Consider the following 13,859-nt stretch of genomic DNA (forward strand, 5'->3'; position numbering starts at 1 on the left):
CCCAAAAGGTGCCCCTATCCTTCATTATTTCCTATGGAAGGAAGACATTTAAAAAGGTGTGCTGTCCCTTTAAATGTGATGGCCAGAACTCCCTTGGAGTTCAATGATGCTTGTCACACCCTTGTTCCTGGCTCCACCTCCAATGTCTCCTGGCTCCACCCCCAAAGTCCCCAGATATTTCTTGAATTGGACTTGGCAACCCTACCGCTGCCTTAGAACCTTTTTATCACTCGGCAAAAAATAATACATAATACTTGGCTTGGAGACCAAGTTTACTTGCATTGTTTTATTTCTCCAAATCAGAGAAGACAGCCAAAGGAGAAGAGGAAAATCCAGCCATATTCCAGCCACTAAGAAATTGTCAGGGGGGTGGCTGGGTAGAATCACAAGAAGGGAGGGAAACTACGTTGCCTTACATGCATTTGTATCAGAACCGGGAGATGGAAATCTCCTATCAGAGCGGCTGGAACTCGCCATGTTGGCAAGAAGGAGGCTGCCCTGATAAATCAGCCGGCAAGCTGCTTGCCTATTGTGCTCTCTGGCTGGATCAGCTAAGTGCTTCCAGAATGGGAGATTGTTCTGCTGCAGAATTTGGTGCAAAGAATCCAAAGCCAGGCTCTGGGGGAGCTTCTTTGTGCGATGCAGCCCACGTCCTCCTAGCCCTGATGGAGAGCCACCCTGGCCTCGCTGCAGCAAAGTCTTCAGAGCAGTCCGTTGAATGTCACAAGGCAGCTCGGCTTCTGGACTGCAGGTCTTCTCCATCGTGTCCCGCATGGCCCATTTTCCGGCAAGATCCAATCCGAGCCAGGTCAGGTGGTGGGGCAGCAGGCAGCCTCCTCGTGCCGCAACAGCAGGGACATGCGGGAAAAGGTCTTGGAGCAGGCCTGGCACTGGTATTTCTTGACGTCGGAATGAGTCTGCAGGTGGGCGCGGAGGTTGGAGCGGTCCGCAAAAGCTCGGCTGCATTGGGAGCAGGTGTAGGGCTTCTCACCTGGACGGGGAGCCAAAAAAGAAGAGTGTCAACCCTAGAGAGCTCAACCTCCAACCTTTTTGTGCTTGTGGCAAAGGGCAGTGGTAGGGCTGCCAACTCCCTCCGTTGCTGCAGTGGGGGACTGTTCTCATGGGTGCGCTAAGCACAATGACATCACCCAGAAGTGAAGTCATCATGCTGGGGACACTCTAGGACTTACGACAAAACTCTATGGTACCATACAGTTTTACTGTGAGTCCTAGAGCGTTGTGCCAGGGACACTTGAGGATTCATGGTAGCATACATTTTACCACGAGTCCTAGAGCTCCCTAGAGATGATGTCCCAAGTGCAATAATATCACTTCCGGGTCACGGCATCATGCTGGGGACAGTGTACAGCGCCAGGGATTCCCCGGCGGCCTGTTTCTTGCTAGCAGATTGGGGCCCTCCAGACTGGGGGATTCTCCCACCCCTGGCAGGAGTTTGGCAGCCCTAGGCAGTGGGCACAATTGCAAAAGTGGCTGCCACGGGAGCCGGAGCGAACCACAAAATGCCAGGGGGCGAGGTTACGTGTAACTCTGATAGCCACTCTTTAACATTTCAGGGAGAAGCTCCATTTAACAGGATGGCTTTTAATCTGCACAGCCAATCAGAAGCCCTGCTGGGGGGGGGGGAGCCCCACCTTCCTCCTCTCACTTTCTAAAAGCACTTGGTGGGTACCAGGAAAGTTGTTGTTGGCTATTGTGGTACTCCTGAGCAATGTTCCCTCTAAGCTACTGCAATGCCCTCTACATGGGGCTGCCCTTATACCGAACACGGAGGCTTCAGGTAGTCCAGAACGCGGCGGCCAGGCTGCTGGAGGGACTACCACGGTGGGAACCTGCGCGGCCTGGGCTGCGGGATCTGCATTGGCTGCCGGTTGTGTACCGTGTTCGCTATAAAGTGCTGGTTATTACCTTTAAAGCCCTATATGGCCGAGGACCTGCCTACCTGAGGGACCGCCTCTCCCCATATGTGCCCCAGAGAGCACTGAGATCTAGCTCTCAGAACTTACTAACAATCCCTGGGCCAAGAGATGCTAGGTTGAAGGCTACTAGGGAGCAGGCCTTCTCGGTGATGGCCCCTCGTTGGTGGAACCACCTTCCAGAGATGGTGCGAGCCCTGCGGGACCTGAACCAATTCCGCAGGGCTTGCAAAACATTTCTTTTCCAGCTTGCCTTCGAGATGGAACCCGATTAATCTGACATATGCACATCTAGCCATCTTATGGATATTATGATCACAGTATTTTAGCACCCATTTTATATATTTTATCTATTTTAAATTAATTTATTATACAACTGATATATTACAATTGTTTACATTGTTTTATATGAATCATGGGATTTCCATGTCTGTTAGCCGCCCTGAGCCCGCTTCGGCGGGGGAGGGCGGGATATAAAAATAAAGTTATTATTATTATTATTATTATTATTATTATTATTATTATTATTATTATTAAGCTGCAGAGTCTGGTGAGCAAAAATTATACTTTGTGAGCGACTGGCATTAGGCCATCTGACAGCAATGAAGATCCTGTGAATGTGTTTGTGAGTTTCCTGCACTGTAAAGATCCTGTGAATGCGTTTGTGAGTTTCCTGCATTGTGAAGATCCTGTGAATGCGTTTGTGAAGTTTCCTGCATTGTAAAGATCCTGTAAATGTGTTTGTGAGTTTCCTGCATTGTGAAGATCCTGTGAATGCGTTTGTGAAGTTTCCTGCATTGTAAAGATCCTGTAAATGTGTTTGTGAGTTTCCTGCATTGTGAAGATCCTGCGAATGCGTTTGTGAGTTTCCTGCATTGTACAGGGGGTTGGACTAGATGACCCTAGAGGCACCTTCCAACTCTATGATTCTATGATCTACTGCATAAATTATTGTCCTCTGGGGTCATCCTTCCTGAGCTAAGACAAAAATGTTTGAGCTGGAGGCTAAAAATCTGTGAGCTAGCTCACGCTAACTCAGCTTAGAGGGAACCCTGCTCCCGAGCACCACATTGAAGACCCCTACTGCAGGGTTTTCAAGGCAAGAGACTAGCGGGTGCTTTTGCCATTGCCTGCCTCTGTGTAGCAACTCTTCCCTGGACTTCCCTGGTGGTCTCCCAACCAAACAGTAATCAGGGCCAACCCTGCTTAGCTTCTGTGATCTAAAATATGAAAAAAGGGACCACCGTGTGTAATGCAACTAATAAAGAACCCACCCTGGAATAAAGAACTTAACTATTGCCTCCAATTCTGTTTTGTACACTAGTCCAGGAACAATAACAGAAAGACGATATAACAGCAATCCATTCTTGTGAAAAGTACTGGACATGTGGTTGAAGAGACCCCAAGTGAAACCCATTTTGAAACCAAGTGCGGCCCAGGGCGATCGTCAGTTTCAACTCAGGTCTATTCAGCCAGATTTCCAGCACTTGCCACAAGATATTTCTATATGTTTGCAACTGATTTGGTCAATTTGACTTGCATATTGTTTGATTGTATTCTGCATTCACATGAATGACACTATGACAAATTAGGTAAGCCTAGATTGCTATTATATTATACTGTCTGTCTGTTATTGTTCCTTCACTAGTGCTCAAAAACATAAGCACATCAGAGAAGACATGTTGGATCAGGCCAGTGGCCCACCCAGTCCAACACGCTGTGTCACGCAGTGGCCAAAAAAACCCAGGTGCCATCAGGAGGTTCACAAGTGAGGCCTGGAGACTAGAAGCCCTTCCACTGTATCTCCCCCCAAGCACCAAGACAGAGCATCACTGCCCCAAACATAAGAACATAAGAGAAGCCATGTTGGATCAGGCCAGTGGCCCATCCAGTCCAACACTCTGTGTCACACAGTGGCCAAAAAACCCAGGTGCCATCAGTGGGGCCAGGACACTAGAAGCCCTCCCACTGTATCTCCCCCCAAGCACCAAGAAGACAGAGCATCACTGCCCCAAACATAAGAACATAAGAGAAGCCATGTTGGATCAGGCCAGTGGCCCATCCAGTCCAACACTCTGTGTCACACAGTGGCCAAAAAACCCAGGTGCCATCAGTGGGGCCAGGACACTAGAAGCCCTCCCACTGTATCTCCCCCCAAGCACCAAGAAGACAGAGCATCACTGCCCCAAACATAAGAACATAAGAGAAGCCATGTTGGATCAGGCCAGTGGCCCATCCAGTCGAACACTCTGTGTCACACAGTGGCAAAAAAACCCAGGTGCCATCAGTGGGGCCAGGGCACTAGAAGCCCTCCTACAGTGCCCCCTCCCAAGCACCAAGAAGACAGAGCATCACTGCCCCAGACATAAGAACATAAGAGAAGCCATGTTGGATCAGGCCAGTGGCTCATCCAGTCCAACACTCTGTGTCACAGAAGAACATGAGAAGCCCTGTTGGATCAGGCCAGTGGCCCATCCAGCCCAACACTCTGTGTCACACAGTGGCCAAAAACCCCAAGGGCCATCAGGAGGTCCATCAGTGGGGCCAGGACATTAGAAGCCCTCCCACTGTGCCCCCCCAAGCACCAAGAAGACAGAACATCACTGCCCCAGACAGAGAGTTCCATCAACACCCTGTGGCTAATAGCCACTGACGGACCTCTGCTCCATATGTTTATCCCAAAACAGAACTGGAGGCAATAGTAAATAGATTATAAATCCTTAATTCCACATTTTTTTTTCATTATTAGGCTTTGAGATCTGGCCTAGCCTGGACCATTTAGGTTAGCCCCCCCCTCCTCCCCGCAATTATGCCTTAAACTGTACTGTTTTGACAAGCAGGGTACCTTCCCCAGGGACAAGCATGTTTCAGAGGTGCAGTTTTGATCCGCTTCCTCATTACTGGGGAATCCTGATTTTGTGAGAAGTGCTGGAATTCCCTCTTTCAAAGGGGGCTCAGCGCCCCAATCGAGCTGCAGTTGTCAATGGGCCTTCCAAGGCAGTGATGGAAGGAAGCCGTGGAAGTTAAGCGACAAAACTTCCCTATCCGATTTTACCCTTGTAACCCATCCTTCCTTGAAATTAGGGGAGAGAAGCGTCCAGCAGTCTGGAAGCCTGGCTACTTGAGGCTCACGAAAACTACCAGTCAAAGCGGAAAGGGCTGACCTTCTAAGACCAGTCTTCTGATTCAGTATAAGGTTTCTTCGGGTGTTAAGGAGCGGAAGAAGAAGAAGAAGAAGAAGAAGAAGGACTGCAGATTTATAGCCCACCCATCTCTCTGAATCAGAGACTCGGAGCAGCTTACAATCTCCTATATCTTCTCCCCCCACAACAGACACCCTGTGAGGTGGGTGGGGCTGAGAGAGCTCTCCCAGAAGCTGCCCTTTCAAGGACAACTGCCAGAGCTATGGCTGACCCAAGGCCATTCCAGCAGCTGCAAGTGGAGGAGTGGGGGATCAAGCCCGGTTCTCCCAGATAAGAGTCCATGCACTTAACCACTACACCAAACTGGCTCTCTATTAGAGCTCTGGCTGACCCAAGGCCATTCCAGCAGCTGCAAGGGGAGGAGTGGGGAATCAAACCCGGTTCTCCCAGAGAAGAGTCTGCATACTTCACCACTACACCAAACTGGCTCTCAGTTTGAGACAAAAAAATCCCACTCTTCCACATGCCTGGGGGAAATGACGCCCACCCTGAAGAACCTCCCCCTTTTTTACTCCACCTCCCCAAATAAGCCACAAGTGGATTCAAATCCAAGCTCACTGGGCTGTTCCTAACCCTATTTTCAGTGCCAGAACTAACCTCTGGGCCACATATCCCAATGCAGCAGCAAAGACGTTTTCCTCCCCACTAAATAACTGTAGCGGTTTTCTATTTAAGCACATAAAGAACATGAGAAGCCATGTTGGATCAGGCCAGAGGCCCATCCTGTCCAACACTCTGTGTCACAGAAGAACATAAGAGAAGCCCTGTTGGATCAGGCCAATGGCCCATCCAGTCCAACACTCTGTGTCACACAGTGGCCAAAAAAAATCCCAGGGGCCATCAGGAGGTTCATCATTGGGGCCAGGACACTAGAAGCCCTTCCACTGTGCCCCCCCCCCCAAGCACCAAGAATACAGAGCATCACTACCCCAGACATAAGACCAGAAGAGAAGCCATGTTGGATCAGGCCATCAGTGACTATTAGCCACAGCGTATTGTTGGAACTCTCTGTCAGGGGCAGTGATGCTCTGTCTTCTTGGTGCTTCTCGGGGGCGGGGGGGGGGCAACAGTGGGAGGGCTAGTATCCTGGCCCCACTGGTGGCCCTCCTGATGGCACCTGGGGATTTTGGCCACTGTGTGACACAGGGTGTTGGACTGGATGGGTCACTGGTCTGATCCAACAAGGGTTTTCTTATGTTCTTATCAAAGTCAGTACTGCCTACAAGGTCTTGTCCCTGGCACCTCTAACTAAAAAGAGAGCCATGGGGTGGGAGCCATAGCTCAGTGGCAGAGCATCTTTCTCGCATGCACAAGGTCTTGTTCCTGGCACCTCTAACTAAAAGGATGCAAGTAGGAATAGTCATGTGAAGATGAAGAAGATATTGGGATTATATCCCGCCCTCCACTCCAAAGAGTCTCAGAGCGGCTTACAATCTCCTTTCCCTTCCCCCGCTCAACAGACACCCTGTGAGGTAGATGAAGATATTGGATTTATATCCCGCCCTCCACTCCAAAGAGTCTCAGAGCGGCTCACAATCTCCTTTCCCTCCCCCCCCCCACAACAGACACCCTGTGAGGTAGATGAAGATATTGGATTTATATCCCGCCCTCCACTCCAAAGAGTCTCAGAGCGGCTCACAATCTCCTTTTCCTTCCTCCCCCACAACAGACACTCTGTGAGGTGGGTGGGGCTGAGAGGGCTCTCACAGCAGCTGCCCTTTCAAGGACAACCTCTGTCAGAGCTATGGCTGACCCAAGGCCATGCTAGCAGGTGCAAGTGGAGGAGTGGGGAATCAAACCCGGTTCTCCCAGATAAGAGGCCACACACTTAACCACTTCACCAAACTGGCTTTACAATCTCCTTTATCTTCTTCCCCGACAACAGACACCCTGGGAGGTGGGTGGGGCTGGAAAGGGCTCTCACAGCAGCTGCCCTTTCAAGGACAACTCTGCCAGAGCTATGGCTGACCCATGGCCATTCCAACAGGTGCAAGTGGAGGAGTGGGGAATCAAACCCGGTTCTCCAAGATAAGAGCCCACACACTTAACCACTACACCAAACTGGCTCTCCAGTGAAGGTCTTGTCCCTGGAACCTCCAGCTAAAAGGATCAAGGAGCATTCTCACAATTTTCATTGCTTAATCTCACTTTTAAAAAAAAAAAAAGAAAAAGAAAATTAAACTTAAAATAAAAAAAACCCTGTAGATTGAAAATGGAAATAGTTTCAAGTTTCTTCATTTCTCCTACAATTCTCTGTTTGTAAAATTTCTGGAGGGGGGTGGGGACTAGTAGGCAGCCCGCCTAGAGCACCAGAAACCCGAGCACCGACTCTGGTCCCTCCCCTGTTCAGTGTTGTCCCTACAACAACCATGGGAGGTAGATCAAGCTGGGAGCGACTGGCCAAGTCACCCACTGAGCTTGACAGATATTGGAAACCTGAACCTGAGTCTCCAAGGCCCAGCAGGCTAAACCATTGCACCCACCCATATACGCACCAGCATGACAGGTGCTGGGCATAACGTTGCCCCACCTCAAAACTTGAAGGGAGGGCCTTAGCGCCAACAAGAGCCCCTTCCCCTCCAGGGTGCCCCCTACCTGTGTGTGTCCGGATGTGCCCCTGGAGCAGCCACGGCCGGGAGAAGGCTTTGCTGCAGATCCTGCAGACGCAAGGCAGCGTGTGAGTGCGGAGGTGCATCTTCAGGGCCCCAAGGCTGGCATACTCCTTCTCGCAGTACTTGCAGCTGAAGTATTTCCTGCTCGCCGGCTGCAGCTTGCAACGCAGCTGCCGGTGCCGGGCCAGGCCCGCAAAAGTGTGGTAGGTCTTGCCACAGTCCGGACACACCAGTCTCTCCGGGGGGTCAGCGGCCTGGCCGGGCTCCCCCAGCAGTTTCTCCCCTTCTCCCTCTGCGGGGCTTCCCAGATTGGGAGTCCTCTTGGGGGGCAGCCCACAGGTGGAGGGAAGGTTGAGGTTGTTCCGGCTGTCCCGGAGAATGGGCCCTGAGAACCGGCCTCCCGCTGGGGCAGCGTCACCAAGGGCCACGGACTGCGGGCTTGAGCCAGGAGGGTCTCCTCTGATCTCAGTGGTCTGCAGAAGAGGCAAAGATAGATGGGCAGCGCCAGAGCTGCGGTCCCACAGCCGGCCGGGGTCACAGAGGGACAGCGAAGCTGTGCCATCGGGCATGAGGAGGGGAAACACCAGCCCTTGCCAAGTCGGGCACGATCCATTGGCTTCTGGGGGAGGAACAGAGGAAAGGCTCGTTAAAAGGGGACAGCCTCGCTCTTCACTTCCAGACATGCAAAGTCTTCCAACCAAGCTCAGCAGACCTTCCTTGAGATCATCGAACCATAGAGTTGGAAGAGACCTCCAGGGTCATCTAGTCCAACCCCCTGCACAGTGCAGGAAACTCACAAATACCTTCCCCCTAAATTCACAGGATCTTCATTGCTGTCAGATGGTCATCCAGCCTCTGTTTCAAAACCTCTGAGGAAGGAGAGCCCACCACCTCCCGAGGAGGAAGCCTGTTAGAATCATAGAGGGAAGGGACTTCCAGGGTCATCTAGTCTAACCCCCTGCACAATGCAGGAAACCCACAAATACCTACCCAAAATTCATTGCTGTCAGATGGTCATCTAGCCTCTGTTTCAAAACCTCTGAGGAAGGAGAGCCCACCACCTCCCGAGGAGGAAGCCTGTTAGAATCATAGAGGGAAGGGACCTCCAGGGTCATCTAGTCCAACCCCCTGCACAATGCAGGAAACCCACAAATACCTTCCCCCTAAATTCACAGGATCTTCATTGCTATCAGATGGCCATCTAGCCTCTGTTTAAAAACTTCCATGGAAGGAGAGCCCGCCACCTCCCAAGGAGGAAGCCTGTTCCACCGAGGAACCCCTCTAAACTCACAAACCCCTCCCCCTAAATTCACAGGATCTTCATTGCTATCAGATGGCCATCTAGCCTCTGTTGAAAAACCTCCAAGGAAGGAGAGCCCACCACCTCCCGAGGAAGCCTCTTCCACTGAGGAACCGCTCTAACGGTCAGGAAGTTCTTCCTCATGTTGAGCCGGAAACTCTTTTGATTTAATTTCAACCTGCTAGTTCTGGTCCTGCCTTCCGGGGCCACAGAAAACAATTCCACACCATCCTCTCTATGACAGCCCTTCAAGTACTTGAAGATGGCGAGCCTATCACCTTTCAGCCGCCTCCTCTCCAGGCTAAACATGCCCAGCCCCTTCAACCTTTCTTCATAGGACTTGGTCTCCAGACCCCTCTATAGGACAGTCCTTCAAGGACTTGAAGATGGTGATCCTATCACCTCTCAGCCGCCTCCTCTCCAGGCTAAACATGCCCAGCACCTTCAACCCTTTTTCATAGGACTTGGTCTCCAGACCCCTGGGGAGAGCCAGCCTGCCCACTGTTGGTAAACTCCAGGGTCTCTTGGTAGCCACCAGCACCCATGTGCCACTCAGGCTGAACACAGGGCAGATCTGCTGGACGTCTCAGTCCCTGGTTGAACCATTCACGCAGCGTCCCACAACATGACCTTTTCCTGCAAGTATGTGGCGGGGAGGCAAGCGAGGGAAGTCCCTTCAAGAAAGCTCCTTGTCTGTCCTGGGGGTGACCCGACTTTGCTTCTAAGATCTGACTCAAAGGGGCTTGCTCCAGCCCTCTAGGTCAATGCAGGAGCCCCTCAGCATTTCTTTAAAAAAGGTCAAGGTAGTCCCCTGTGCAAGCACCAGCTGTTTTCAACTCTGGGGTGATGTTGCTTTCACAACGTTTTCACGGCAGACTTTTTACGGGGTGGTTTGCCATTGCCTTCCCCAGTCATCTACGCTTTCCCCCCAGCAAGCTGGGGACTCCTTTGACCGACCTCGGAAGGATGGAAGGCTGAGTTGACCTGGAGCTGGCTACCTGAACCCAGCATTTGCTGGGATCGAACTCAGGTCGTGAGCAGAGGACTCCGACTGCAGTACTGCAGCTTTACCACTTTGCGTCACGGGGCTCCTTCGGTGTAGATAGAAAAGGAAAGGTCCCCTGTGCAAGCACCAGTCGTTTCCGACTCTGGGATGACGTTGCTCTCACAACGTTTTTACGGCAGACTTTTTACGGGGTGGTTTGCCACTGCCTTCCCCAGTCATCGATGCTTTCCCCCCAGCAAGCTGGGGACTCATTTTACCGACCTCGGAAGGATGGAAGGCTGAGTCAATCTGGAGCCAGCTACCTGAACCCAGCTTCCACTGGGATCGAACTCAGGTCGTGAGCAGAGGGCTCCGACTGCAGTACTGCAGCTTTACCACTCTGCATCACAGGGCTCTATTTCTTTAAAAACAAGTGTGTTATTCTAACCTTTGATATTCAGCCATCTTTTTCTTCCTTTTTTTTTTCCTGAGGAGCTCCATTACCTTCCAGAAACCCTTCTCCCCCTGCCTCAAACCCAGTTTGAAAACAAGACGATGAAGGCCAGTTTCTCTTCTAAAGCTGGGCAAGCAGCCCTTGTAGTTTAGCAGAAGGAACCTGTGCATATACACGCCTAGGCCTCCTTTCCCAGTAACTGACCAAGGCAGTTCAGACTCTAAGGCAGGGGTGTCGAACTACTTTCCCAACGAATCTGACATAAATGAGACCGTGTTGGGGCAGGCAATGTCAGGTTGGGCTGGGCGATCTGTGTCCTTATATATGACTAGGTAGCAGAGATATCAACTCTATAAAAGATACAGAAAAACACAATTTTAAAAAAACCCAACTTAAAACATCAACACTCGGTCTTAAAGGTGCTTTCTTTATATCTCTCCCCTGGGATCCAGGGAACAGGGCAAAGGAAGCTCTGGCTCTTTCCTTCTTTCCCCAGGGGACCAGGAGGGGGAGGAGCCTCAGCCAACAGAAGGAAGAGAGGCTGGGCTCAGTAGCTCTGCTGTGCAACTGAGAGAGCCTGGCAAAGCAAGCTATCCCTCCCCCCCCTTCCTCCCCAAGGGAGGAGCCTCAGCCAATGGAGAACACAGAGGTTTTGCTCTGAAGCTCCTGTGTGATTGAGCAAGCCTGGCAAAGCAAGCTGCGATGCAGAAGGAAGCGAAAGAGAGGGAGAAGGAAGCAGATGGCAGCCAGTTGCTCGGGGGCCTGAGAAAAGCCCCCTGGGGGGGGGGGGCCTGATTCAGACGGGGCTACATGTTTGACATGCCTGCTCTAAGGTCCTTATAAATTCCACCTCCGCCCTCTCAAAAAATCTTCTTGGTGGTCTCAGAGGCACTCCTGGACAGGAACTCATCTTTCTACCAGGTCTCCCTCCAGCCCAGAAAGTCTGCTCCCCACCAGAGAGCACCCTTCTCCAGTGGAGGGAATCTTTCACACCTGAAGGAAGGATTCGTCTCTTACACCCCACCCCACCCCGAAAAAAACCCCTGAATCGCAGACTCAAACCTTTCCTCTGCAGCGCTGTGGTGGGACTACCGTTTAACTTTGCTTTAAAGAACTGGCCAGTGGCTGATGGGCACCACTTTCTCTCTCGACAAGATGCAGCCAAGTCTTAGAATCACAGAATCTTAGAGTTGGAAGGGACCTCCAGGGTCATCTAGTCCAACCCCCTGCACAATGCGGGAAACTCACAAACACCTCCCCCTAAATTCACAGGACCTTCATTGCTGTCAGATGGCCATCTAGCCTCTGTTGAAAAACCTCCAAAGGAGAATAATAGAATCCTAGAGTTGGAAGGGCCCTCCAGGGTCGTCTAGTCCAAACACCTGCGCAATGCAGGAAACTCACAAACACCTCCCCCTAAATTCACAGGATCCTCATTGCTGTCAGATGGCAATCTAGCCTCTGTTTAAAAACTTCCAAAGAAGGAGAGCCCAACACCTCCCAAGGAGGAAGCCTGTTCCACTGAGGAATCGCTCTAACGGTCAGGAAGTTCTTCCTAATAGAATCCTAGAGTTGGAAGGGACCTCCCGGGTCATCTAGTCCAACCCCCTGCACAACTCACCAACTCCTCCCCCTAAATTCTTGATTGATTCATTTCCTTCCATTGCTCAGGGCGGGTTTACAACAATTTAAAACAGTTTGAACCAACTCAAAACACATCTAAGAGTCATTTCAGGACAGGGCATAAGCCAAGTGCTCCCAGCTGAAGCCTCTGCTGCGGGTTAGCCGCAAAGAACGCGAGCCCCCCTCCCACCCCCCAAACTTCCCGAGCGCGCCGGAGAGTTCAGCCTCTGGATCGGGACCTGAGAACGCCTTTCTGCTCAGCTTTCCCCCAGCGCTTAAGAGCCCCGTGGCGCAGGGTGTTAAAGCTGCAGTCCTCAGCTCTGCTCACGACCTGAGTTCGATCCCAGCGGAAGCTGGATTCAAGTAGCCGACTCAAGGTTGACTCAGCTTTCCTTCCTTCCGAGGTCGGTCAAAGGAGTCACCAGCTTGCTGGAGGGGGGGGGGGAGCGGAGAGGACCGGGGAAGGCAAAGGCAAACCGCCAAGTAAAAAATCTGCCGTGAAAACGTGAAAGCAGCGTCACCCCAGAGTCCTAAACGACTGCGGCTTGCAGGGGGGACCTTCCCCTTTCCGTTTCCTACCGCCTTGCAGGGCGCGCGCCTCCAAAGTGTCCCTTTCCAAGCGCCACGGCACGTCTTGGGGGGGCAGAGCTCTGGGGGGCAGAAGCTGCGCCTCCCTTCTCTGCGGAGGACTCCTCCTGGGGGCCTGGAGCCCCCCCAAGCGCAGCCTCCCCCCCGCCGCTTTTGCAAAGCCCGACGGCGGCCAGCAGGCGCAAGAAACCCCAGAGCCGTCGCAAAACCTCCTCCTCGACCCTCGGTCTGGCACGCGAGGCGGCCTCGGCAGCTCCAGGAATGCGGCCTCCCCCCTGCCCGCCACGTCTGCCAGAGCCCCGGGAAAGCCGCGCCCCGAGAGCCGCCCTGGAGACCTTCCCCGGGGACCTGCCCGCCTCCCCGCAGGGCTCGACGCGCGTCAGGCGCACGTGCGAACGGGGAAGGAGCGCGCCCCCTCCAGCCCCAGGCCCCCCTGCCCACCTGGGCGCCGCGTCTCCAGCTGCCCGTAGTTGGGCACGCGGGTGCTGGCCGCCTTCTTGACCAGGAAGGAGCGCGGCATGGCCGGGAGCGCGGCCCCCTCGCCCCACCGCCGGGTCCATAAAGTCCCCGCCGCCGCCTCATTAGCATGGCCGGCCCGGCCCCCGAGCAGCCAGCCAGCCCGGCCCGGCCTCGCCCCTTTCCCCTCTGCCCAGGGGGCTGGCACCGGCCGCTCCCTCCGCCAGCCAAGCGCCCCCGCCTGTCCGCCCGCCTGCCAGACGGCCTTCCCGACGGGGACTGAACTGGCGCGCTCCGGTGCAAAAGCGCATCGTTTAGCGTGGAAAGGCCCTTTGCGCCCTGAACGACGCGCTTTCCATCCGCTTTCCCACCGAGGCCATAGCCGGGATAGTCAAGGGGCCTTTTAAAAAGTCCGGGGCCCCCCTTTCCCATCCACTTCAAGGCTTGCCACTTCTCAGAAGCTTTCTGGGGTAGGGGCGAAAGCTGGAGGTTCTGAAAGTGGCCACGTTGAGACAGAAAACCCTAAAACTTTGGGCTCCAGAAGGGAGTGCATCTTGCGTGCAAGCAAGGGGGTTCCCTCCCACCTCCCTACAGGCCTGTAGCCACAGGGGGGCCTGTGGGGGCACTGCCCCCTGACTTCCAGTCAGGGCCCCCCAACTCCCAGGGGGCCCTCCAGGGTGCAGCCTGCTTTTTCGTTTTACTTT

At 53.1% G+C, this 13,859-nt stretch overlaps 1 protein-coding gene across 1 annotated transcript; it reads right to left on the bottom strand.

Annotated features, from left to right (window-relative positions):
* Positions 1–259: 259 nt before the first annotated feature.
* Positions 260–13,239, bottom strand: SNAI3 (snail family transcriptional repressor 3). Its single transcript, XM_060253775.1, has 3 exons — positions 13,141–13,239; positions 7,733–8,368; positions 260–991 (listed from the first exon to the last, which is right to left on the bottom strand). Exons 1-3 carry the CDS (start codon positions 13,217–13,219, stop codon positions 810–812), a joined length of 897 nt encoding a protein of 298 aa, XP_060109758.1. The 5' UTR covers positions 13,220–13,239; the 3' UTR covers positions 260–809.
* Positions 13,240–13,859: the final 620 nt, after the last annotated feature.

Source organism: Heteronotia binoei, chromosome 14, assembly GCF_032191835.1.
Source record: "Heteronotia binoei isolate CCM8104 ecotype False Entrance Well chromosome 14, APGP_CSIRO_Hbin_v1, whole genome shotgun sequence".
NCBI lineage: Eukaryota > Metazoa > Chordata > Lepidosauria > Squamata > Gekkonidae > Heteronotia > Heteronotia binoei.